At 39.8% G+C, this 27867-nt stretch overlaps 1 protein-coding gene across 1 annotated transcript in view; it reads left to right on the top strand.

The window, feature by feature from the left end:
- The window catches only part of PIR (pirin), a 63087-nt gene that overhangs the window by 29829 nt on the left and 5391 nt on the right, over nucleotides 1-27867 (top strand). The window contains exons 6-7 of the mRNA XM_003791923.3: nucleotides 13345-13429; nucleotides 19785-19829. Of these exons, the coding sequence (XP_003791971.1) occupies nucleotides 13345-13429; nucleotides 19785-19829 (130 nt within the window). The remainder of the gene's footprint in view (nucleotides 1-13344; nucleotides 13430-19784; nucleotides 19830-27867) is intronic.

Genomic DNA, 27867 nt, shown 5'->3' with positions numbered 1-27867 from the left:
TTTCCTCAGAAAACTCACAATCTGGCTGGGGAGGGAAACCAGCGAGCATGAGAAGGGTAATGTGACACAGGAAACACCAAAACAGCAGTATGTGAACATTCCATGAGAGCCCAGAGTGGGGAGAAACAATGCTGCTTGTGTGGATGGAGGAAGGGAGAGAAAGGACGAAAAGAAAGGGGCAGGGACCGTGGCTTGTAATGGCTTGTACGAAAGGCGTGGATAGTAGGAGCACAGTAACTGTGGGGATCGAGATGGGGAGCTGCATAAACAATCAGATACCACTGGAGTTGAAGCAGGTCAAAAGGAAAGAAATGATTCAAAACATGGGGATAGAGAAAAATCCAAGGCCAAGTTTGTCTACTTCTAATTGTACCGAAGGCTGATGGAGGCCATGTGTATATTCCTGCATGCCTGTCTCCCAGGGTTTTAGATAGTACGACCTGAGGTTAAGTCCCCAGCATGCCGTGTGCAGTCCTGCCTCATCTCCACTTTCACGAAGCAGTTTATTCTATAGGACTGGCCAACACGGGCCATGGAGCCTGGAACAGATGAACAGCATCATTCCACAGACAAGTGTAAACTTGGCTCTGAGTCAGTGTTAAGAATGGGCACAATTAGGTCTGTTAGGCTTGTTTAGTAAATAGGAGGACACCAAAGAAATGTAATCAGTATCTTCAAAGTATTTGTCCTGTGCTAGGCAGCCAGAGTTGGCACTTCATTTGCAGTTAGGAATGTTCAGATAAACAGTGGTCGGGATCTGCTTAAATCAGCTGGACAAAAGGTTGCTCTTGCCCAGCGCAGCCCACTCACTCCTGAAATATCATTCTTGGTGTGCACAAAGGGTGCCAGATGTTCTTATTCTTTTGAAATGTCCTTGCTGACCCAATCACCTAGGAATTACATTCCAGTGGTATAGACAAGACCTCTTCTTGCCAGTAAGTGAAGCATGGATAGGTGTACTTTTAAATCAGAGTTACTACAGCCCATACCATTCAAACGTCCTTGGCCCTGGTGAGCAGGATTATAAATTAGCAGGAAATTTAGACTAAGAGCATAATGAAGGCTATAAAAAACCATGATGTCACCTTCAATAAAAATGAGTGAACACTTTAATTACTTCTGGGGCTGTCATGGCTTATACTTTTAGGATTTAATAAGTCTTGGGAACACATTATGGGTTTTTTCTAACTGCAGCAAAAGGCACAGGACAGCTTCAAAGAGCTGTCTTTAGATTGTTGAAAGTTGTATTAAAAGCGAGCTCTGGGGGATATAAGTGAGGTGGAGGTCAGTATTTTAAAATCTGGTACTGACATATGCCCAAACACAATACTTTATTTTGACCAAGGCACAAGTCTTTGGGATCACATAGCTTTTGAATAATTTGACCATACTCATGCTAAATGTGATGAGCAAATTCAGTGTCAGACATAGTTCTGATTACTTGAAGCATTAGAAGCTTACAGTAGGTAAATTATACCTCAATACATTTGTTTTTACAAAAAGAATTCTGCTTCTGTGGACAGGTATAGATAGGTACTCCAAGATAGCATTTCAGAATTTTAACTCAAATGGTCTCTATATCATGGATAGTAACTATTCTCTAAAAAGAGGAGCACGTTGTGGTCTTAAAACCATAAGGAATCCTTTTCACCATCCATTGCAGATCCAGGGACTGGTTAGTATTCCCTTGGCTTAGTAAAACAAGATGCGGAAACTCAGAACCTGCCATGCCTGGAAGAACTTCCGTATAGCCATAGGGAATTGAAAGGATTTCCCAGGAAGGTATCTTAGTATGGTATGACTTTCTAGTTCACTTGAGCTCAGCAGACAAAGGGCCAAGTGTGTGCAAAACCCTATGAAGATATGAAGGGAAAAGATGAAAAAAATAGGGAGCTGAGAGGGTGTAAAGAAAGGAGTGCACACATCAGCTGATTCTGCGAATACACTGGTGAGTCAGCAGACTAGTACACATGGAGGATTAATGGGAAGGCAGAATAGGAGGCTCAGTCCATTCTGGAGGTCCAAGAAAAGCAGGCCTAAGTCTAAAGGAGATAATTGACCTGGTGAAGAAGGATGGGCAGTGCAGGCGACAGCAAGAGGAGAGGTGTTTCTGCCCAGAGATGGGAAACAGCATCCAGTAGTATAAACCAATGCTTTAAGAAGGCCTTCAAAACACATACTCACTTTGTAAGCATGAAAATTGGAATAGTTTTTGTCTTTCCCATGTGAAATTTGTCTGGTAATTCCCTCCCCGCCTCCATTTTGTTTTTCAAACTTTTCAAGTTTATTCTCTTTTGTCTTTAGAAATATCTTGAGTATACCAATGATGTTTCACCTGGCGTAACTGCTCCTCTGCATCCTCTGCTTTTTTTTTTAAACCTTCCTTCTTGAGCCAAACAAAACTAAACAAAATTCCACAGACACAATGCTCTCATGGCACAGTCAGTTGGAGTCTTCCATGTGAGAATATAGCTGTTATATTTGGAATGCACCATGATTGGATTAAGGTCCAGCTTGTCCACGTTCATTGAGGAATAAAACAATGATAATTTACCTCTATTTTATGAAACTTTAAAGTTCTCTTTGCTCTCTTTGCTTTCATACAGATGATCATTTTTGAATGCTTCCAGCCTCTAGAAGTCCACTGTGCTATCCATTGCCCCCTGGAGCCACCTATATAGATGATCATTTTTAACATTATAGAAGGAAGCCATGATGGCCATAATTTTCTTTTCTGGACTAATTAGCAATTGGAGAAATTTAAATGTTTCTTTCTTTTTTTTCTTTTTTTGCAGTTTTTGGTTGGGGCTGGGTTTGAACCTGCTACCTCAGGCATATGGGGCTGGTGCCCTACTCCTTTGTGCTGCCCTAAATGTGTCCTTTTTTTTTTTTTTTGAGACGGAGCCTCAAGCTATCCCCCTGGGTAGAGTGCCATGGCATCACGCTCACAGCAACCTCCAACTCCTGGGCTCAAGCGAGTCTCCTGCCTCAGCCTCCCAAGTAGCTGGGACCACAGGCGCCCGCCACAACACCTGGCCATTTTTTTTGGTTGCAGCCATTATTGTTGTTTGGCGGGCCCGGGCTGGGGATTCGCACCCGCCACCTTAGGTGTATGTGGCTGGCGCCTTAGCTGCTTGAGCCACAGGCGCTGAGCCTTTTTTTTTTTTTTAATGTTTCCTTTTAAAGGAAGCCATTTTTAAGTCTAGAGAAGGCTCTCCTGTCCCACCATCTTGAAACACTTGCATCTGGTTGGTTTTCCTCTCATGTCAGGGGTCTAAGAAAAATGCTGGCTTCCCTATCTCACTCCTTCCCACTTCCATTATTCTTTAATCACAAAGAGAGAGGGAGAACTTGGCTGTGAAAAGGAGGAAGACAAATAACCTGACATTTTCTTCTCCATTTTGGTTCCTTTAACATTGATTTTTGTGCCTTTGCACCCTATCTTAACCAGTTTTTTTGTAGACGTCTCTCCCCCATCCTCAATTAGACTTTCTGCCAACTGAGTCTTCTTGGCCAGCTGCTTTCCAGCAGACTTCAATCCTGCCTGTGGCAGCTGTTTGTCAGGAGTTAGTTTTCATCTGTCTTGGGAGACTCTGAGTGTCTCTAAATAACTTCTGAGACTTGGCTGGTGGATTTTCCTAGCCTCACATGCTGATTTAAGGCCATCTGTTACTTATCAATCCAAAGAAGTTATGAGCAAGAGTTCTGGTGACTGTCATTAAATGTTTTCATAGGTTTTAATTGACAGAATCTGTCAGCCAGAACCAAGCAGACCAGTCCATAGAAGGGAGCCCGAAATTTGGTAGAAGTTCAATGTAGGGAGTACATTGTACTCCCTAAATTCTGTGGGAGACAAAAGGATAACACAGGCATCTGTTGGAGATATTGTGGGTTCAGTTTCAGACCATTATAATAAGGTGAATATTGTAATAAAGCCCGTCACACTTTTTTTTGTTTCCCCAGTACAAATAAAAGTCACGTTTCCACTGTACTATGGTCTATTAAGTGTGCCATAGCGTTATGTCCAAGAATATGTACATAGCTTAATTATAAATACTTTATTGCTAAAAAATGCTAGTGATCATTTGAACCTCCAGAGAGTCATAATCTGTTTGCTGGTGGAGGGTCTTGACTCAATGCCAGTGGCTGCTGACAGATCAGGGTGGCGATTGTTGAAGGCTGGGGTGGCTGTGGCATTTCTTAATATAAGACAACAATGGGGTCTGCCACATTGATTGAATCATCCTTTCACCGAGGATTTCCCTGTAGCATGCGATGCTATTTGATAGCGTTTTACCCATAATAGAAATCCTTTCAAAATTTGAGTCAATCCTCTCTTATTAAGTTTGCGTAATATTCTAAATCTTTTGCTGTGATTTTCAAAATGCTCATAGCGACTTGACCAGGGGTAGATTCCATTTCAAGAAACCCCTTTCAAATGTGCTCTCTAATAAATTGGAAATAACCCATGGACACACAAGTACACAGAGGAAGGCAAAAGTCACTGGAAATCAAGCAGGGGGGAGGGGCGGGGAGAGGGGCAAGATCCCATCTAAGGGGTACAACGAACACTTCAAGTGATGGGCACATTTATAGCCCTGACTCAAGTCATATATCAAAAATATCTGTACCCCCATAGTATTTTGAAATTAAAAAAATCAAGAACAGAGAGGAGAGAAAGAAAAGAGGAAGAAAAGAAACCACTTTCTTTGTTCATTCATAAGAAGCAGTTCCTCATACATTCAGGTTTTAAATGTATACACATTTTAAGAGATGTCATCTATGCATTACTTTTCAAAGTTGAATTAAATTGTAGTAGCAATGTGTAGTTTGACATTCCTTTATAAGATGGTGTTAATCAAATGAATGTTAGAGTTAGCAACAGTCATGAATAGGACAGCCTTTTCTCTTAAAATGTGGATACATTTTTTGGGCAACTTTCGTATTTAAAGTATTTTGATATATGAAAATTTGAGTTTGGCACCAGTGGGCTTTGGGCTAATGATCCTTACCTGCTGGTAAAAAATAAGCAACATGGGGGCTATTTTCAACTAATATATAGGGGCTATCTCTGGCGCATTTCTAGAATAGTTGGACAAATGGATTAACAAGCTGTGGTATATGTACACCATGGAATACTATTCAGCCACTAAAAACGATGGAGACTTTCCATCTTTTATATTAACCTGGATGGAGGTGGAACACATTCTTCTTAGTAAAGCATCACGAGAATGGAGAAGCAAGAATCCAGTGTACTCTAATGTGTTCTAATACGCAGGCAGCAGATGAGCTAATACAAGGTGGAAGGGTAGAGGAATGAGCAAGTGGGGAGAGGGAGGAGGGAGAGGGATGGATGGGAATCACCATGCATGGCACACCTGGGGGCAGGACACAATTCTGAGAGGGACTTTATCTAACAAATACAATCAGTGTAACCTAATGCTTTGTATTCTCAATGATTAATAAAACATAAATACAATAGTTGGACAGGAAAGTTCTGTTCGTTCAGCTCTTCCATTGCTGCAGTGGAGCATTCGGGTCTGAACAAGGTTCTTAGGCAGCATGAGTCTAGAACTCCCGAAAATATGAGATGCTTTTCACAGCCAATCACAACCTGCTCTTCCAGGTTTCAAGATTGAGGGGTCATACCTGCCCAAAGGCATCAGTTCCCAGAGCTCGAGGAAATCTTGCCTTTGCCAAGTAGTTTCCCATGTTACATTTTGATGTACTTTCTTGCAAGAAATCTTAAGCCCCGTGAGAAATATTCTAGCATCAGTTAATACACTTACTGACTCAATCTTGGAATACACCACCCATGGATCAGAGATAAAGGATAGAAAGGCTCCGTGTTAGCATTTTTGGGGGGCCGTTTGTGGTTTTAATGTACTGTTGCCTTTATGGGGTTATGGATAGATTATTTATACATGAGACGGCTATTCCTTCTTTGGTTTTAATTTCCAAAAAAAAAAAAATGGGAACATGTGCAACCCAGTTTGGGGCAAGGATGCTGACTCAAAGAGTGAAGAAATAAAAGTCCAGTTTTACAACTAACATGTCTCTGGTTAAATTCAGGAGCATGAGTCCTGTCAGCATCAGTTTTCCCTTCCCCTTTAGCCCTCTGTCCTCACCTCCTCTCCCATAAATAAAAGGTGTGAGAGAAAGAGAGACTAGGGCAGTGGTTCTCAACCTTCCTAATGCCGTGGCCCTTTAATACAGTTCCTATGGGTCACGATCCACGGGTTGAGAACCACTGCACTAGAGTGTTACTATTCATTAAGGCACTGTTTGGAAAAGGATACTATAGAGATTAGACTGTAGGGTAATTTGGCCGTGTCCAAAATTCTTTGTCAGCTGGACAGCTTGATGTTCAGGACTGTCCACAATCCTTCCTGGTTGATAGAAGTTACAAATGTTTTCTGGCCCTCTCTAACTCCCACCCTACACAGAGCCATTGACGTTTTGCCTACGAGTTCCTTGTCTTCTCTTTGTGTAGCACTTCATGTATATGTCAAAATATGATTACAGGGTTTTAATCCTTCCCATGATACCTTTGGCACTGAGGATAGAAACTAATCTCTCCCGCTCCTTATCAGAATTTTTAAAAATAATCAAGAATTCAGAAATCAGAGTGCTTTGGAGTGAAGACAGAAGACATCATTTCATTGAAGAGCAGCAGCCTATTCTAAACAATGATAGTTTGAAGTTTGCATTACATAATATGGTAAATGTATTTTTCATTTCCTCAGAGCCTCAAGGTCTCCAGGGGAAAGGGGAAAGCAGGCTTTCTCCCACAGGGGTGATGACAGAGAGTTTGAGTGTATACAGTGGTGGAGAGACTAGGTCTGTGTTGATGCATTTTTTTTCTCCACAGTGCAAAGCCCAGTAGAGCATGAGACTGGGAAGGTGGTGGAAGGAAAATCCCTGACTATGGTCTACACCTGACTGGATCGTTCCTGACTTTCCAATCTCATGTCGTTCTCTCTAGCAGCCATTGTGTCTGCCATATTGCTCTCCTCTCAGTCCCTGAACACTTCCAGCTCTTCGCTGCCTTCAAGGACTTTGCACCTGCTTTGCTCCATTCTCTGCCCAGAGGCCTCCTACCTTTAACTCTTCTCAGTCAAGTTCACACTTCAGTGCAGTTTCCCTATCAAGCCCTTGCATTACTCCCCCCCATTTTATTTTTTCTCTCTATACCACCCTGTGTTTACTTCTTTTATATCATAGACCACATTTTGCAGTTTTATATTTAATTTTTTACATTTTCTTCTTCACTAGAAAGCAAACTTCACATATATATACAAACATACCGTGACAGGTACATTGTAGGTTCTCAACCAATATTTTTTGAATGAGGAAAATAATTAATGAATGGAGAGCTAAAGAGGTTAATGAACAGAAAGTTTACTAAAATAAAAATATAAGTGGACTAATTAATGCATATAAAGCACCTATAATAGTGCCTGGTACTTACTAAGCCCTCAATATATCTAGTTATTGTTATTCTTGTATTAGTAATATGTAATATTTATTAAATTAATAATAACATCACCCAAACTACTAGTCAAGTTTAAAGAGTAAGGAAACATCAATTTCTACTTTTTAAATTAACTAAAATTAAAAAAAAATAAGATGCTCAAGGTTTTGATGAGATGGGTACTTTTAAAGTAATGTAATTTGACCAATAGTAATTAGGGTGAAAGTAGGTTAGTTGGTATAACAAGTAATCAGAAAGATTTGTTCAAAAACAAATACTGTCAGGCACTGATTGTTGAGATATTGGTATTTGGACTATGGTAGTGATGCCTTTAAATATTTTATTCTAGGCTAAGCTTTTCTTCTTAGTTTTTGTCTACTTTTCAAATGTTTTTCTTTGCTTTTACTTTCTACCCCCAGCAATTAATCCTTTGCTTCGATGTTTGTGGCAAGGAAAATGAATCTAAATATACAGTAGGGGAATTGTTGAGATATGTTACCTCGGTAACAGTAGGGGACTTGCTGGGGAAAAAAACCCCCAATATTTAGGGCATATAAAAAGCTGAAAAACATCCCTGTCATGTAACAAAATTACCAAGACTAGGAAAATCAATGAGTGGCAGTAGACATTTTCAGCAAAATTGCTATTTTTACCAGATGATTCCATTGACCAGTTTGCCCTTGGCCACCTTGTCTAGACCTTTAAACCTATAATTTCACTGTGAAAGAAAAAAATTAGAAGGCTAGTCAGAGACTTATGTGAAAGGTATTCATCAAAAGTTAGCAACAATGCAGGAAAAACCCCATAAAACAAAATGCCCAACGGTTGTGGGGTGGTCCGCGTGTGTGCTTTCTCCTACAGGATGCTGGGGATCGGCACTCATTAGTACAGTTACTTAGAGCAGTTTGCTTGAGCAACATAGTATAATAAGATTGAGAATTTGAGTGCATGTCCCCAAAAGCCACTAAATCATAAAGAGTTTTGAAAATAGTTCCCCCAAAGAAATGTAGAAGTATTTTTGACTGCTCTGACACATGATACTTGTCAGCATGGCGGTGAAAACAGCAGCATTCAGGACTCAATGGGTGAAAGGAACGGTGGCGAAACTCTTTTGCTACACTCAGACATGGCAGTGTGGTCGGCACATTCCTTTTCGTGGGAAGATGTTTTTAAGTCACGTGGCTTCCAAGTGGCAGTGATTTCATCTTCTAATTAAGATCACGTTTGTGAATAAAAGCAGAGGAAAGAAGCCAGGGTAAGTGGCAAGTCTTTGTTTTGTGGTCATTCCTGGGGTGGTGTGTGAGACTCATTAAGGGTTTGCTTCTGACGTATTGATAGGGAAAGAGAGACGAGGTTTTCCCATATTTAATAGCGTCCCTGTTGTTGCAGGTGAGCCATAATTTACCCCTAACCGCTGATGAACAGTTATATTACTTGCCTTCTAGAAGCTTTGCCTATGTGATACATGAACCTTATAATTTTAAGCCATCAGGCTTTTCAGTTATAGGCTAAAATCTTTAAAGGAAGGTGTTCTAAATACTTTCAGAAGAGAATTATGAAATGGGAAAAAAGAAGAAAGATGAAAAGATTTTAGTACCTCTGCAGGTATTATTATTTATTTTATTTTTTTTTTTTTGAGACAAGAGTCTCACTATGTCGCCCTGGTTAGAGTGCCGTACCATCGCAACTCACAGCAAACTCTTGGGCTTAAGCAATTCTCTTGCCTCAGCCTCCCAAGTAGCTGGGACTACAAGTACCTGCCACAACACCCAGCTATTTTTTTGTTGTAGTTGTTGTTGTTTGGCAGGCCCGGGCTGGATTCGAACCCACCCGCTAGCTGAGCTACAGGCGCCAAGTCCTGTGCAGGTATTGTTAATCAGAACCAAAGCAGAGAAAAGGAAAAAAACAATTACATTAGTTCTGTCCATGCTGAAACAGATTTACAGAGGGATTTTGTTTTTTTGGTTTGTCATGGACCATGGAAATAGGTACATTGATAACTAAGTTTTAACTAGAAAAGAATCATTTAATGAAATGTTTGTTCCATTTTTAGGCTGTATTAATAGTTTAACACTATATATAAAAACGAGTAGAATAGGACACAGGAAAAATGTGCCTACTGTCAATAATTCTTTACGGTTAAAAATCAGCAGAGTGTGTAATAGAAAAACTAAATCCAGGTTTGCTCAAAGTACATTGAAGGCCAGCATTATCATCTTCAAGTTGAATAAACATAATTAACACTTGCTATTTCAACAGAGTCACCACAGGAGACCAAATTGGAAAAAAAAAACCTACTTACTTTGCAAAAGTTTGTGTGTATATGTGTACAGACCCCTATACACACACTTCATGGGAACAGCTTCCAAATGGAATTTTATCTCATTATAGATGAATGAGAATAATGTACATTGCATTTGGGGGATATGGATTCATTGGTTATTTGAGAAATATTACATTGAAACCCTCAGTGATCCAATAGTCAATATGAAAAGAATACTAGAAATGGAGTTCTATTTTAGGTTGTAGATGTTGTGAAAAACACTTTCCAAATGAATTAAAATTTTTCTCGGCTCGGCGCCTGTGGCTCAAGCGGCTAAGGCGCCAGCCACATACACCTAAGGTGGCGGGTTCGAATCCCCAGCCCGGGCCCGCCAAACAACAATGACAACTACAACCAAAAAATAGCCGGGCGTTGTGGTGGGTGCCTGTGGTCCCAGCTACTTGGGAGGCGGAGGCAGGAGACTCGCTTGAGCCCAGGAGTTGGAGGTTGCTGTGAGCGTGATGCCATGGCACTCTACCCAGGGGGACAGCTTGAGGCTCTGTCTCAAAAAAAAAAAAAAATTTTTTTTTTTCTCTTAGCCTTTTTCACAGTGTACGAGAATAGAATCTATTGGTGGCTTTATAAAGTCTCTCCTTTGTTTCCGTTTAAAATGTTTTAATAAATAGATAAAGGAATATAGAACACTCTGTGTGCTTGTGCGTGTACACACATTGCATGTCTGTGTCCGTGTAACTGAAGTTTCAGAGAGGTAGGTTACTGTTTTGAGGACGATATGGATTAGATTGAGAAGCTAGAGGCAGGAAGGAGAGAAGAAAAAGGGCCAGGCAGGACAGCAGATTGATGGCTAAGGTTAAGGGGAAGAAGAGAGAGTTAACCAGAGGCCCCCCAGTAACTCCCCACAGCTCTAGTTGCCCTCCCTCTCTCCAGCTACATTCTCGCTGCCCTACACCACTAGGCTAAAACATTAGAGTTTCAGGACTAGAAATAGACTTAAACATGAGTGAGTCCCCTTACAGGGTTTCCAGATGAGTGAACCAAACCCAGAAGCAGCAAAGTGCTTTGCTAGTCAGCGTGAAAAGCAATACCAGCATCAAAGACTCCTGGTTTCCAGTTAACGGTAATTTTGGGGGCCACATTCTAGGAGAATACTAAGAGAAATTAAATCAAGAACCACTTTGTGATTCATCTCTTCACTGTAGGAAGGGATATTGCACCTGCCACCGAGGCAGAGGTTGAGAAAGGTGCTTAAACAAACAGGGATCCTTTGTCTGAAAGAGAGCAAAATGTTACCCAAGCAGAGGAATCATCCAACACATATTATGTGAGGTTCCCCCTTGACCTTTTCAGAGGTAATTTTAGAAGTCTTCATCCGACAAAACCAATCCCTTTCCAGATGGTGCCTTCCACCCCTAATGCTCCTGGACAATCAAATCCCTTGTCTCTGATATGCTGCTGCCCTTCTTTTATGTATGTCTCAAGCTCAAGCTCTTCAGATTGACTGTGAGTCTTTGGCCTCAGGCTGCCCTTGATGTCACAGGTCTTTCTGGTTTCATTTATGTATGCACTGGGGAATTTTGCTTTTCCGGTCTTTGAAGCTGTATTAATGCAGCTTGACCTTCTAAGCCATGCAAAACTCTTCCAGACCATTTTAAACCCCAAAGCTTCAATAGGAGACACTCACAGAAAAGGCAAAAATGTTTTGTTAGCTTTATTTACAATTCTCTGTTCCAAAATTTAATGTATAGACATACCTTTTGACTGTACCAAATGCAACTATTCTGAAGAGAGGCATTTTGCTACATGTAGGAAAGGTTGTTAATGAGCACCATATGTATACTGTCAACAAATGTATTATTATACATGGGGTTTTCTATTATGAAACATCATTCATTAAATATTTATTGAACACCTACGGTGGGACAGACACAGTTGGTTAGCCCTGGGGATTAAGCAGTGAAAAAAGCAGAAACGTTCATCTCCTCATGGAGCTTACATAATTATTATCTGCAAAATTACACCTCGTTCCAGAATAGCAAATACTTCTGGTCTCTCAATTCTCTTTTGGTCTACTTACAAATCTGTTTTTAACAAATGTAGGCTTTTTATTAAAATATAACATGAACACAGAGAAGTAAACAAATCACACGGACAGCTCAGAAAATTTTCACCACGTGAACACGTCCATGAAACCTGAAGCCAGGTCAAGAAACAGAACATTAACAGCTCCGAGAAGAACCTCTTTTTAAAACATTTTCCAGTTGTTAACCTTCCCATTGTAAGTGCTTCTCTGACTGCTGACACCATAGATTAGTTTTGCCTTGTTCGGGACTTTATAGAAATGGAATCATATGATGTATGGTCTGTGTCCGCCTTCATTTGCTCAATAAAGGTATTACATTCAACTGAGTTGTAGGGCGGACATGAGCTCATTCATTCTCCCTGCTGTATAGTATTCCACTCTGTAAGTATATTTTAATTCATTTATCCATTCTATTGTTAAAGACATTTGGGCTATTTCCAATGTGGGCTATTATCAACCGTTTGTGATTAAGATCCTTGTACATGTGTTTAGGTGAATGTTTCCATTGAGTGAGTTGGAATATTGATTGGGTCATAGGTTGTGGATATATTCACCCAGACTACATACTGCCAAAAAGTTCTCCACAGTGTTTACACCAAGGGATAGTCCCACCAGCAGTGTATGAAAATTCTGGTTACTCCACAACCAAGCTTAGTGTCATGTGCTTTTTCATTTTCGTTTCATGTGCATTATTAGTTTAAAAAAAGTAGAATAGAACCACTCAGCCTTCATGATAAATAATGAGACATCATAATGTTAATAGCAACAATCCTAATCCCTTGGATTTTGGTCCACGCCAATAATTCAAGGTGGTATTATATTGAATTACAAACTCTGCTTAACGTATGATGGGATCAAAGCCACTGTTTACAATGGAAAATCTTGCAAAATTTTGCCTTTCTTTCATTTGGTGTTGTGGTTTTCTCAAGCCAGCCATGGCAGACTACCTTTTGGGGTTTTTTTGTAAGAAAAGATAAAAAATATGTAGAGGACGCTTTTTTGAATTTCAAAATGGAAACGGCTTTCTTGAGTCCTGGGGGAAGAAACCTATATTTGGATGTGGGATAATCTACCATATCAGATGGAAGACTGGAAGTAAGAAAGTAGGAGCAGCTGTTGGCCAGGAAAATGGTAACATTACACCATATTTGAGAAATGCCCCTAGGGCAGCGGTTCTCAACCTGTGGGTCGCCACCCCTTTCACAGGGGTCACCTAAATACATCCTGCATATCAGATATTTACATTACGATTCATAACAGTAGCAAAGTTACAGTTATGAAGTAGCAATGAAAATAATTTTATGGTTGGAGGTCACCACATGAGAGTCGTGGCATTAGGAAGGTTGAGAACCCCTGAAGCAGTCCTCCCCAGCCGTAATGACACTTCCCTAGGAAGAACTATAAATATAATGGATCCGGGCCCAAGCCTATTACCAAAGAGCCCTACTCAAGTAAAGAAGAGCCTTATTATTAGAAAAACATTAATTCTTTTTTTTTTCTTTTCAGTCAAAAATTTACACACGAACACCAACTCTGTATTTGGATTTTAAAATGGATGGAGGCTCGAAACACACTCAGCCTATTCCCAGAGGTATGATGGGTTCTGGGATTTAGTAATCATGTCAGGGAAAAAAAAAAAAAAAAACAACCAAGGAGCTGCTTTCTCTAGAATGTTCTTGTTTCTGAATCTCAGCACAAAGTCCTATGAACTTTGTTTATGTTTAATTTTGTTTAAATTAACGAATACTGCTGGGGCCTTTCAAGTTATGAAAGTCAGGAGGAATTCATGGAATGTTAGGGTCAGTCCCTCTGGGCCACATCCTTCCATTTAAGGTGTGAACACTAAGGCCACAGAAAGACTAGGCCAAACTAGGGTGAATAAAATACACCTGTCTCCTGACTGCCTGGGTCCTATTGATTCACTGTGTTCCCGGAGGCCAATTCGGACTTGTGTTACTTATAAATGAGTACATCTCTGATTGAGATACAGGTTTTGCTCGATATAGGTATTGTTATGAAAGCATTGCCTTTAAGGTGGTATTTGAACCTAAACAATAATTACAAAATTCCAAAGTATTTAATGTCAAATTTATTTTTAAAAATGGCTGTTGCCAAGGTGATTAGGTACCAATCATCTATTTCTCCTTTGATCTTCATTATTTCCTTCCTTTTACTTATTTGGGGTTCATTATGGCTATTTCTAAGTATAGAAAGAGTTTTAGATTCATTCACTTAAACATAGGCCTACACTATGTGTCATTTTTAGAATAATGGGTATGAGAGTGCATGTGCTTTAACCTTTCAGAACAGTGCTTTTTTATTTTACTCTTGACGGCTTCCTTACAATCCTTTTTCCTCCTATATATTCAAGATCTAGGCTAGATCTCAGATCTATTCTTGAATTATATCTTGCTGTATTTTCTCCACACTTCTTTTTCTATACTAACATATATGTGCATTGAAATATATACATACATAAGGTTATTTTATCATCATTTTACTAAAATGGAATAATACTATAAATTCTTTCTGCATCTTATTTATTTGACTGAACAATGCCTCATTCAGATCCTTCCCAATCTACTTGCATGGCTCCCTTTAACAGGGATATTTTATATATTGCTGGATTTACTGTGGTGTATTTAGACATTTCCTATTTCTTTTTAAAAACATTTTTTCGAGGGAGAGATACAAAATCAGGTAGCTTGTGTGCACATTTAACATCGAGTCTCTGTAAGCCTACTTAAAACAAGTCTGTTATGAACACAGTTAGGAAGCAAAAGAACTTGTCTCTTCCAAGACATCTTTTCCAGGTATAGTGTGTTCTCTCCTCCTCCTGTATTCTCCCTCCTCTCTCTCTCTCTGTCTCTGTCTCTCTCTCTTATACACACACACTCACAATCATCCATACTTCCATTGCATTAGGTGACAAATCCAAAGTTTGAGGTTTCCCCGTCTAATGCCAAACAGACAATTCAAATATTACAAAGCACCTATTATTTGCAGATCTGATAGTTCTGGTTGTCTCTAATCAGACATTCTGGATGGTAAAATTATCCTATGTAAATTTTATTATGAAGTCATTGGAATCAAGGTTGTTCTTTGTCTTTTTCTTAATCACCTTTCCAGGTCAAACTCCATCATCAAATCCAAGGACTCTCTAAATTCGTTTTATTTGAGTGCTTTGTTGCATCGAATATCCTGTGAAATGTGGGTGCCTTTGACTGGCTGCTGAACGTGTTTTGTTTGTATCTTGACTGTGTTGTTACTCATGGTAAAGGGATTTGACATGGACGTCTGGGTTATGTTTGGCTTTTAGCATAAGCTTTGTGGTCTAACTAATTTGATGTTGACTTGGTTGTATTGTTACCAGACTAATTGGATAGAGATGGAAGCATACACTGCTACCATCACAGCCCTGATACTGAGAAAATGCATATGTTCCAAGACAAATCCAGTTAAGGGAGACTGGAAGCATTTCTCATGAATCACACCAAGTTTTATCTGAATTCCTTCCCATAAATAGTATTAGAATCGATTTTTACCATCTCTTTATTTCCTTCAGGCTAGGCACGTTTTTGCTGGGTTGTGCTAATCTTGTAGAAAACAGATGTTTCATGCAGTGATTTGGAAGGCAGTTGATATCAGGAATTGAGTTGGACGATGCATCACTTTAAAAGAATCCAATTTGTTGAGTCTCTGACAGTACCAGATTCCTTTCACATTGGCCACACATTTTTTATATTAGCTCTTGGCTAAAATAAGAGTAAGTAGGATTTTTTGTGGTGACTTTTACCATCCTCTTACGAGGCAATTTGATTTTCCTTGCTATAAACTGATTTGCAGATAACACTGTTATCATCCATTGTGAAAGACATAAACCTGTATTTCTAAGAAAATATTGATCTTTTCTAAGATATCTATGCCTTCTGGTCCTTATGCCCCCTTGTCTTCTGATTGACTGTATCAATGTTTGGTTCTCAGCAGCCCCTCTGTTTATTCTCCCCATCCTCCTTTACAACACGTCTGCTTCTTGATACTGCAAAGCATGTTCTGGAATGTTGAAAACAGAGAAATATTATAATATGGGAAAAACTTGATTAGGGTGAGCTTTCTTTGCTTTCCTCACCTCTTAACTTTCCTTTGCAGTATATGTAGATCAGTAAACAGTTTCTTTAGATAACATCTAGTCTATCCCTCTGTGGTACTCCAAAGATGTCAACACTATCTGAACCTGTGAATATGTTATGTTACCTGGCAAAAAGGACTTTGAAAATATGGCTACATTAAGGCCCTTGAGATGGGGAGATTAGCCTAGATAATCCAAGTGGGTCCCCTGTCATCACAAGAGACTTCACTGTGTAAGGGAGGGATTCCGGGGAGTCAGTGAGACAGTAGAAGCAGAGGTCAGAGTGATGTGATTGCTGGTTTCAAAAATGGAAGGGACCACAAGCCAAGGACTAGGGGCAGCCTCCAAAGTTGAAGAAGGCAAGGGAAATAATTCCCTCCTAGAGTATCCTGAAGGAACACAGTCATGCTGATACTTTTATTTTAGACCATGAGGCCCATTTTTGGGCTTCTGACCCCCAGAATTATAAGATTATAAATTTTTATTGTTTTAAGGAACTAAGTTTTAGGATAATTTGTTATAGCAACAGTAAAAAGCTGAAACCCCCTCTTAAATATTGTCCATATATTTTTGTTTCTGTGTTTACTTTCAAGGGAAAGAAGCTGTTATCCTCCTCAATTAAAAAGTACATTTTCATGCCATGCATACTATAGCTGCATAGTAAATCACATTAGTGGACATGTAAATAAGTCTTATGGTTTTAATTTTCTATATGCTACATAACACTACCCCAAACTGAATGCCTTAAAACAACATGTATTATCTCAAAGGGTCTAGCTGTGTCCTCTAGCACAGGGACTATTACAAGGAAGGGATCAAGGTATCAGCCAGAGCTGCAGTTGGGAACCATGTGCTTCCAAGCTCACAATCATGTGCTTATTGGCAGCATTCAGTTGCCTAGAGTCTGCTCTCTGTTCCTTGCCATGTGGGCCTCTCCATAGCATGGCTCACAACATGGCTGGCTTCATCAGAGCCTGCAGATGAGGGGGCAAGAGAAGATGAGCAAGGTGGAAGCCAGAGTCTTGATGTAACCTAATCTCAGAAGTGACATTCCATCACTCTTGGGATATTCTTCAGGTTAGAAGCAAGCCATGAGGCACAGCCTACATTCAGAGAGGGAATCACACAGAGCAATACTAGGAGGCAAGGTCATGTGAGTGTTTTAGTCTTCCACCCCACTTATGATCTTGGTTGGAAGTATCATATGTTTTTCCATGTGGTCAATGACTCAGAAACAAGTAGTGATTTTTATCCCTCTTATTTGTGATTTTTTTTTCAATTATTTGAGTAAGCCTAGAAAAATACTGGTGAGTTTTCCTTAGACTCATTCCTAAATGCCTTTTCATAGTCATTTTCTACCTTTTTTGTTGAGACAGAGTCTCAGTCTGTTGCCTGGGTTAGTGTTGTGGCATCATTGCTCACAGCAACCTCAAACTCTTGGGTTCAAGTGATCCTCTTGCCTCAGCTTCCCTAATACCTAGGACTGCAGGGGCCCACCATGACACCCAGCTATTTAGTAGATACAGGGTCTTTCTCTTGCTCAGGCTGATCTCAAACTCCTAAGTTCAGGCAGTCTACCCACTTGGCCTCTCAGAGTACTAGGATTATGGGCATGAGCCACTGCGCCTGGCCTACTTTTAAGGCGAATGCCTGAAACATAGATGTTTCATAGATGAAACAAAATGATCCCAAATAAAAACCTAGTTAAGCAATAGAGAGATGTAAGCTTTTGTCAAATGTGGAAACAATTTTTTAATACCTTTAAACCATGAAGAGAGAATTCATTATATAAATTGTGATACACCCTTATAATGGAATGCTATGCAGTTTTCCCCAAGGATGAGTTACTTCTCTATGCTTCTCTATGCTTTGATTTGGAAAGGTATCCAAAATAGAACATTGAGTTTGTTCTAGTTTTTAAGGTAATAATGTATAGTGCATTAAAAAATCCTGAAAGCACAAATACCAAATTTTGAACAATATTTGTATCAGGGAAGATATGAAGATTGCAGAAAGATTTTCAGTGTAGATGTTCCACACTGTCACACTTTTAAAGTATTTTAAAATTAATATTATTCTTCTGTAACTGGAAAAATAAAGCTATTGTGCTTTAGAAAAAGAAATGTAAACAATTTTTTGATGGCAACTTTATTTTTAAAAGCAGAGAAGAAAGGAGTTTTGTTGTAGAGCATGATTATAAATCGGGCTAAATAGGAAGAGGAAAACTCGGCATTCATTAGAAAACAGAAAAAGTGCTCCAGTAGAGTCAGCCTATCCCTAGAAGACTTGAATCTTGAATTGGGCTGTAAATCGTTGCTGTGTATTTTCAGCATCTACCACAAACCTCCCTTCCCAAAGATGTACAATTTGAACACCCTGCCTGTGCCTTATTCATCTTTGTATCTCTAACCCAATTCATGCTCTTGGGAGATGTTCAATGAATGATGGGAGACCAAGCTTGGAAGACTAAGCAAGCGGGTAACTAGGGAGAAAAAGAATGAGTGAGCTGTGAATAAATAACATTACTTTTAGAGGGCTTAACTCATTCTAGTAAAATCTCAGAGAGGAAAAACTGAAGTAGGAGGATGAAAATATAGTAGAACCTCCATAGTTGACCACCTTCCTACATGGACCACCTCCTTAAGATAAGCTAATAACACCACATGCACATATCAGTACAGTAGGCCTAGTTCCTTATGTTGGCCACCTCTGTGTGTTGATCAGGGTGTTATAGTCCCTTGGGTGGTCAACTTACAGAGGCCTTACTATATATCCTCTGGCTTCCACCCATGTGTGTTTGTTTTGCCATCCTCCAGACTTTCTTAATGATACTCAATTTATGTTAAGTTTTATCAATCAGAGCTTTTCTTTTCTGCCCAGTTGGGTGTTCCAGCCCACACACCATCATATTTATGTCCTTAGAGGAATATATTATCCTCTTTGGTCTTCTATGCGTGTGTTTGTTTACTACATGCATTCCAATGGGCCCTGTCCTTCCAGCCTTCAACTCTGTCCCATGTTCCCTGTCTAGATCTCCCTTTTCACTGAAGTACATGGAGGGATATCTTAGTTACATTTTGAGCCGTTTCTGGATTCATGTCTCTCAATGGAAACACAGCATCTCTTCCGAGCCATGGGTACACTACATTAACATCCATGAAAATCAAGTGCTGTTGCTGAGACTGCAAATGGCAGGTAGTCAGGGCTTCTGAGCACTTGGCCCTACAAATCATGGTAGGAATGTGGTGAATTCTATATGACTTTTCTCAGGAAAGGGTATACATTTGAAAAGTTGTGTGAGCAGTTCTAGGGAGTTCACAGACCATCTGAAACTCATTTATACTCCAAAGATTATGCATCCCTGCATCCCTGGAACTGATGCATAATCCGTTTTAGAATAGATAAAAAGGAATGAGTTCATTAGAAACTGGAATGCAGATAAGTACAAAAATAGCATATTTCTAGCATCATCATCACATTTCAAACAACCTGGAGGCACAACAAACTGAAGATAAGGCCAGACTGGAGCGTTGCAGTTAATAGAATGATATTAGAATAGGAAGGCACAGTTTTCTTGTTAATGCAGATATACAGCCAAGTGAATTGTACACTCTCTATTTTGGGTGGTTCTTAAACATTTGGGTCCAAGTCATTTAGGTTTAGGGGCATGAGAGAGAACATCTGCGAGTGTGAGTGTATATTGTAAATAGTTTACAGAACTTAAATCTTAAAATGTATATGTAAAGGAAAGGTCTATATATGTTCCCTTTGACATTGTGGACACTAACATTTTAATGTTGCTGGTTTACCTTTCCAGGATGGACCAGTTTTATTTACACGCTCTCCGGAGATGTATACATCGGTAAGTTATGGGTATATCACTTTGGGTTCAATTGCAGTTTAATTTAAACTACTGAAATGCAAGCTGAAACCACTTTATGTAATTGACTACTGTGCCTCCTTCCCTCCCACACCAACACAGGTACGACCAGGGCAGGGTGCCTCTCAGCTTACAGAATGTTCAATAAGGCAGGATATTATGAAACCCAATCCTGATATAGCCATTTCATTGTGGCCGGTCCCCAGACAGAAGGTCCAGACACAGTTATGTATGTTGACAGCTTGCTGGGGGAATAGGAATCCGGCCATCTCCTGGGAGGTGGTGGTGGAAGGAGGGGAATTTGCAGTGCCAGTTGCCTCTGAGAAACCTCCAAGTTGTTATTTTCCTATACTGAGGGGTTGTACATATGTTAACCTGTGGAGTCTAGTCAAGAAAAGATGTCTGAAACCCAACCAAGTCTCAGTGTATAGATGAGGAATGTGAAATCTACAGAAAGTTGTTTACTTGGCCAGAGTTCTGCATTTGGGACCAGAACCCAGGGCTCCCCAATCCCATTCCCCACTTTGCACCCCATCCTCTTTGGTGACAGTGCAGGGACCACACCACCTAACTTGTCTTTTTGGTCTGAATTCCTCAGCCAACCCAATAGCAGGAGGGGACTTGTAGAGCAGGCTGGCTCCTGCCTGCATCTACTCCCACCTTTCCCATCCTCCCCACCTTTCCCATCTTCCTAAAAGCAGCCATGGGTTCCAGGAAGAGGCTTTCTGTGGGGTTGGCAGCAGATGCTAGTGGTACCCCACCCACCACACCTTGGAGCCTTACTTCCTGCTCACTGACCAATTCTAATCTAACTGCCAGTATCTGCTCGCTTTGCTTGAAGGCTTTCTCTGAAACCAGTCAGGGCAGGCTGAAAGCACTGGGTGATTAACATTCCCAGAAGTAACCTGGGCCCGCAGAGGCCTGTGTGCAAAGCCTTTTCCTAGTTTCCCAGCAGGGTCATGCTGGCCACAATGGGGGTTTGCTCTATGACACGCCCTTCATGGTCTGTCTGCTCTTTTCTGTCCAACTCTCCTGACTTCTGGGTTGTTTTTTCCTGGGAGCAGGTTAAGCACTGAAGTTCCCGTTTCCCTTCGTCTTGTTGGAACAGAGTTGGTCTAGTTAGGAGTGGGCTGACGGGATGTCTCAGCCCCCCCGAGGGGGCTTCTTCCCATTCTGGGTTTTCAGCACCAAAATGAGAGGTTAAGGATGGAAAATAAGAGGTTATTCCGAGACATGAATGAAAGGAAGTGGAGTTCAGGTTCTGCGTGGGCAACGTGGCCTTTATTCACTTGGATGCGGATGCGAGCAGGCTGAGTTCGAAAAAGGAGTCAGCAAGTGGGTTAAGGCAGGGTGGGATTATGAGAGTTGGGGACTGGGGATTGGCACACTCGTGCCTTCCTGGTTGGGATGGTTCTATTTGGGCAGGTCCCCACATTCAGCTATATTACCAAGAATCATTCCTGAGCCCCCTGGTGGTGCCATCACTGACCTTCCTAGGGCCCTGACATGGCCACCTCATTGGACAGTACACTCCCAGCTCCAGACAGCTGGCTTGGTGATAAAATCTTTTCAGGACAGGAAAGTCACATCTGGAACTCTTTAAACTATTCCTTATATTCTCTAAAAAGGCTGTTCAGTTGCTTGAAATTATTCTTCTGTAAAATGACAGTCATATGAACTGATGTATTTTGAATTTATTCCTAATACAGTATAAGTGGTTTCAGTTCCAGTTTCACTGAATAACATCTCAATTATGGGTCAGAAGCAAAATTCATTTAATTTCAACACTCAGGAAAGTATGAAAAAATCTAGCAGGAGTGTCATAAGTCCATGTGCACACACATATTAAAAATTAAGCCCTATTAACCATCTGGAAGAAATGAAGCATCATTTGTTTTTATGATCTTCTGAAAACCCCAAGAATCACATAGTACTTTATAAAAATAGAGACAAAAGATGTTTTTATGGTGGTAGCGCATCTGATTTATGATTTCAAGAGCAACAAAATAATCTGCACAAATGGAAAGTAATAAAGAAAGCACGTGGACTTGAAGGTGGCAAGGATACCAGAAATGTTTGTGCAAAGTGAGAAAAACCAGGGAGAAAGGAAACCATAGCCAATATTTCCAGCTTTGCAGGCCATACAGACTCGGTTGCAACTCGGTGTAGGACAACAGCAGCCACAAACAACACATAAACAAATGGGGTGGCTATTCCGAGAAAACTTTACTCATGGCCACTGAAGTCACTCAAATGTGAACTTCGTGGATTTTTCATGTGTCGTGAAATGCTACTTTTAACTTTTTCCAGCCATTTAACAATGAAAGTAAAAACCTTTCTTAGCCTGTGAGCTCTACAAAAGCTCACGATTGATTTTGGTTTGAATGGTATTATAGGGGATGAAGGGAAGAAAAAATAACAAGTCATCTTCAAAACCTGTTTTAAGCAGTACTTACAGCCTTGTTTCCCGACAGACCTTTAGTCTGAGAATTTAACAAGTGAAAAGGTCTGTAATTCTTAGGGTAAGAATGACTCACACATCCACTTGTTTTTCTCCATGCGAGACAGGATTTTCCTGAGTCATCTCTTGCCACTGGCTTGGTTCCTCCTGGTGCCCATGGGCCACAGTGCAACACATCTAGAAGGAACTAGGGTTGTAGCCTCAGAGCAAAGTTGCATCTGTCCAGAATCAACTGGACCTTGGAGAGAGTCCAGCTCCCAAAACTGGTCTCTTGGGACGCTGCTTTAACCAGGGAGTCACTGGTCAAATGACCTCATTTGAATTGTACCTATTTCTCTTGTTCCTGTCTCCCCTCTGACAGAGGAGTCAATGAGAACAAAAGGGCAAGAACAAATCAGCAGGGGGAAAAATGACAAAATCCAAATAGCTACTTAATATGTACTGACAGAGAAACTCTATGGAGAAAATCTGAAAATGCTTTCTGGCCTTACTGCCTTAATTTCATCTTGCTTATAAAATTAAGATGGCACCAGCCAACCACTGACGGCAGGAAGTGATAAGCAAGGAATTGTCTTTTTGAAAAAGTCATGTGCCTCTGTTCTGTTGAGATTGATGATCTATAGACATATAGATATGTATACTTAGTACATCAGACTGGGATAAATAAGCTACAGTTTGGGTTGAGGAATAATCTGGGGTGACTGCATAAAGTGGAAATTTAGAAGGTGTGTTGAAATGTTAGTTGATAGAAGAAGTACTTCAAAGACAGGCATTGGTAAATTTAGTTTGACTATAAACTTTTGGAGTTTTGAATGGTAGAAAATACTGGACACGTAACGATTAATACTGTTTGTCAAGGTTAGTCAGATATTTCAAAGTTCAAGGTAAGTGTGCTGAAGCCATGTGGTTATCCTCTAACGATGCCTTGGGGAAAAGGGAGAATTAACTAAGCTCAAATAAGACTAAGTAGAGTCAGCACTTTCTTATTCAGAGAAAATATTCATTTGAGATTGATTAGAAAGTATTCATTTTATACTCTTCAGGAATCTTGTTAATTTTTGTTACATCTGCTTTTTTTCAACAATGGAGAAACTTCTAAGCTGACGGTTGAATAGTAGCTTTAAAAATTGTGCTGCCGAGAGACAATCTTTGACAATAATTTTTTTCCTGAGGCAAAAAGTCCTTTGACCACCCCTCAGCTGGAATCTGTGCAGCACATGATAAAAAGAGAAATCAAAAGGAAAGAAAAACTACGTGGCCAGAAAACCAATAGATTCTGCAGATACTAATACTAAATCTCTTCCCTGCAGCTGTGAGGGAAATTACTTTACACATTAATGCAGAGATAAAAGGATGAAAGAGTTTAAGTCCTATACCCTTGAAGCTTGGTACAGTTTCTCTGCTTGAATGCCAGTCCCCTAGAAGGACCAATATCAAGTATACTGTTGGCGCTTAGAAAATGTATTTAGAAATCTGCAATCTAAAAACGTTTATCTGTGGTTATTGAAATGAACTGGCTTAGGACAGCAGTAAAATGTTTCCCATTTATTTAAATAATTTTTCATGTTTAGTTTGTGCTCATCCTTTGGCTCTGCTCTGGGTGGTACTGAGTTTTACACGGTTTCTGATCTTACAATAAAGAGAGGAAAATACATCATGTGCCCCAGAAGGCCTCTTAATTGCCCTCCACTGACCCAACCAACTAACTGGATTGGCCAGTAGTGGCAAATACCTTGAGGGAGGTGCCTGAAACCAAGATGATCAGCTCCTCCCTGGTCGGCCTGCCCACAGCTCAGGTGTGGTGAACGTAAAGGCAACTGTGTTTGTTCGCATCTCTGTATGCCAGATGCACCAATAATTGTGATTATGTAATTTAATTAAATGCTATGTAAATTAACGAAGTAACTGTGAAAAGAGAGTCGGTATTTCTAGAACAAGAAGTCAAATGCTTTGTAAAAATGAATTGCTAAGGAAAATGCCTTTGGGCTCCTATGGGAGAGTAAATGATTAGGAGGAACGGTGATATCTAGAAGACTTGTGGTGGCACCCTATGGGTATGCTTTAAAAAGAAAGACAATGCTTCAGTCCAATTAACAGACCCTTCTTACCTGCATTTTTTAAAAAATTCGCGAACAAATGCACGTTTATGCTTTAAGATAAAATGTTTGAGGTAGTTTTTCTCTTTCAATTAACAATCTCAATTGCATCAGGTAAGAAGGCTTCAACTGTGTATATAAAATCAGTTGATTTGAAGATCTTTGCTAGAAGTCTCAGAAGGTGTGAAACAGAGTAAGTGGGTCAGTACTTCTTACAAAGAGAAGAAACGGAAAAAGGAAAGATGGTATGAGCAGGAAAGTTTTACAGCGATTAATCGCACACTGAAGATGCAGCACTGACTTTAAGTTTTAAAGTATTTTGCCCTTTTATCACTACTTAGGCAAAAAAAAAAAATGCAATTAAATTGTTTTCAGTTAAATTTTCTTTAACTGCAGTATTAGATTTAACATTCTTGGCACAGATTCCCAGTGGAAACTATTTATTATCTGATTTGGCTCTATTTATAATTAAAAGTAGTCAGAAATGATAAAATATATTTTCTTTGAGACTTAGTGTAGGTTTAGGAAATAAGCAGATGGGTGAAATGTTATAGAAATGACCTGGAAACCAAGCTAGAAGAAGCCTGTTTTCTGTGACCCTGCTTTGAAGATTTCATATAATAACACAAAGGTTAAAGGTCTACTTACAATTAGTATTAACTAGAACCCTGACTCCAGTGTCTATAAGAAAGGTTTACTTTAGGGTGGACCATTTCAAAAGGCCTCTTCAGTATCAACGCTGTGATTGCAAAGAGAATGGGCAGGAATTCATCCCACATGAAGTTAGAATTAGGGCCCTTTGGGCAAGCTGAACTCTTTGTTCCTATATTAAGATTTCCACCAGTGAACACCACAGTCAAGCAGGCACCCCTGATAGGGGGTACAGAGAAATACCAGTTCAGCATTCTTTTTGAGTGCTGCATCTCATCAGCTCACTCCGTTAAAATACAGTAAAGACATTTATAAACTGTTTTAGTCTATGTATCATGAAACATCGTACATGACAAAGTTAGAGAGGCCAGGAGTGGACCACGTGGGTCATGGGGGTTATACATGAATGAGTTGAAGACATGGCTCCCAGGGGATCACAGTAAAGCACGCTTCATAAAATGCTGCTCTCTTAAAAAATATTACCCCACTCTAAATGAGATTCTTCTTTAATTCTCAGATCTCTCTTTTATTCCTCCATCCCTGTGTAAATGGAAAACTGGTGGAGTTCTATCATTCACTTCTATGATACTCGTTGACCTAAATCTTTGCTGGGGGAGAAACCTTTAGTGTTATGCTGGGGCTGGCTCGTGCCAGCTTGCAGGCACTGATTGTGCACGTCTTCCCTGACCTCACTTTGGTACCCTGATATTAGCCACATTGGAATAATTTACACCATGGAAACTGACACATGCTACAAATGCGTCCCCCCCCATCCTTTAAAGCCAATTTTCAATGATTATGTAGCACACTACTGACTCTGGGACAGAGGTTCTTAATCTTTTTTGTCCCATGGACCCTTTTGACATCTGCCAAGCCATCTCTTCCATATAATGTTTTTAAATTCAGTGAAGTTATTACAGTTTTAAAGGAACAAGTTAATGATACAGCTGTATGTGTGATTCTCTAATGACATTTGGAATACCATGATCTAGCAGCAGGCCCATTCTAAATTCTAAGTAATTATTAATATAAACTATATTATGAATCAGCTACAACACTGTAATATAACATCTATGATTTCCACCAGAGGCAAAGCCATTGGTCCATTTAATACAAGTGTAGGTTGTTGGCTACATTCATGACTGAAGGAAAAGCTACATTTCAATTAGGTGTTAATGAAAATAAGCATGTAATTTATCTCCCATCCAAGTCCACCATGCCCTGAATTCTATCCATAGACCCTTGCGAGCACATTGACACCACATTAAAAACTCCTGCTCTAGGGCAGTGCCTGTGGCTCAAAGGAGTCGGCCCCATTTCATGTTTCCAAGCATCAGAATGAACCCTGCTGTGTCATATCCGTTATCTCCAAAGTGGTAGTGGAAAGGTTAAGTTCTCTAGAAAATATAGGTATAACTGGACTCCAATATGCTGTAAATTCACGAATTATCTTTACATTTACATAATAATTGCTCAAACTATTGTTATCTTTTTTTTTGATTTTTTATTAAATCATATACACATAGATCATGTATACATTAATGCATTTATGGGATACAATGTGCTGATTTCATATAGAATTAGGAACGCTTACATTGCACTGGTTAATAGTTGCCAAATCCTTTAGATTCTTTCTCAACTCTATCTCTCAAATCTATCTCCATCTTTCTATTGCCACTCTCCCAGTTCAGACTGTAATTCATCTTTACTTGTCTTAGACTGTTACAACAAACCCCTAACACGTCATCCTAGCTTCAGTCTTTCCCCTCCCTTCTGTCTGTCTGTCTGTCTCTCTCTCTCTCTCTCTCTCTCTCTCTCTCTCTCACACACACACACACACACACACACACACACACTCCTTGAGGGCTCTTAATTTTATATGGATAAACATGTCTTTCAAGGTTTTCCATGATCTAAAGACAGACTATATTTTGATCATTCTTCCCAGAGGAATGGTAGACTGTTCACTATTTCCCCCAGAAATGCACACACATTACCCTTGCATGATCTGTCCTCTTTTCTAGAATGCCTTTCTTCCCATATTTGCCTTTAATCTTGCAGAGTTCTATTCAAATCTCTCCTCCTCCATAACAAATTCGTGGGGTCTCTAGACCCGAGTGAGCCCCTACCAGCCCTTTTCTTGTATTGCATTGTGCTTATTAATTTATTGTTGCCCCTAAGAGACAATTTCAGTAGTATTGCTTTATGTGTGAGCCTCAGTTTAGAAGGGTTGGAAACTCATATATCCTGAAGACCCCCCCCCACAGCATTTAGAACAGGGTCTTGTTCACAGTTCAATAGCAATGGTTCAGTAACTATCCAACTTACTTATTTTTCAATTAAACTATTCTCGGATTATTTTGTTTGTATAATTTATTTGCCCCCGTGACACTATGAAGTAAGTGTGCCCAAGAAATCTGCTTTGCACATCTTTGTATTTCCCCAGTAGTACTAGGCAATTGTAGGTATTCAATTAATACTTGTTGCGATGAATTAATAATGGCATTTGATAATTTTTCGAAGTGTGCTCAGTTCTTATAAGATTTGTAATTTACCCAAAGAAACACTCTTACGTGCATGGAATGCCGAAGATTTAGCTATCAATTGAACTGTTTGAGCATGACATTAAAAGTAAATGAAATCACAAGGCAGGATTCACGTTCCTGTTCTTTTCAAAATTTAAAACCAGCCAGTTTCAGACGTTAATAATACCAAACATAATCATCCAAGAGAGTTAAGGAAATTGCTATCTGTTATTTTTTGAAATTGAAATGAATATTCTGGTGCTACATCGTTAACCCAGTGTGTAACC

The sequence above is a fragment of the Otolemur garnettii genome, unplaced genomic scaffold (assembly GCF_000181295.1).
Source record: "Otolemur garnettii isolate 467f Iridium unplaced genomic scaffold, OtoGar3 scaffold00051, whole genome shotgun sequence".
NCBI lineage: Eukaryota > Metazoa > Chordata > Mammalia > Primates > Galagidae > Otolemur > Otolemur garnettii.
The sequence above is the reverse complement of the archived record's forward strand: the minus strand, read 5'-3'. Positions and strand labels throughout refer to the sequence as shown.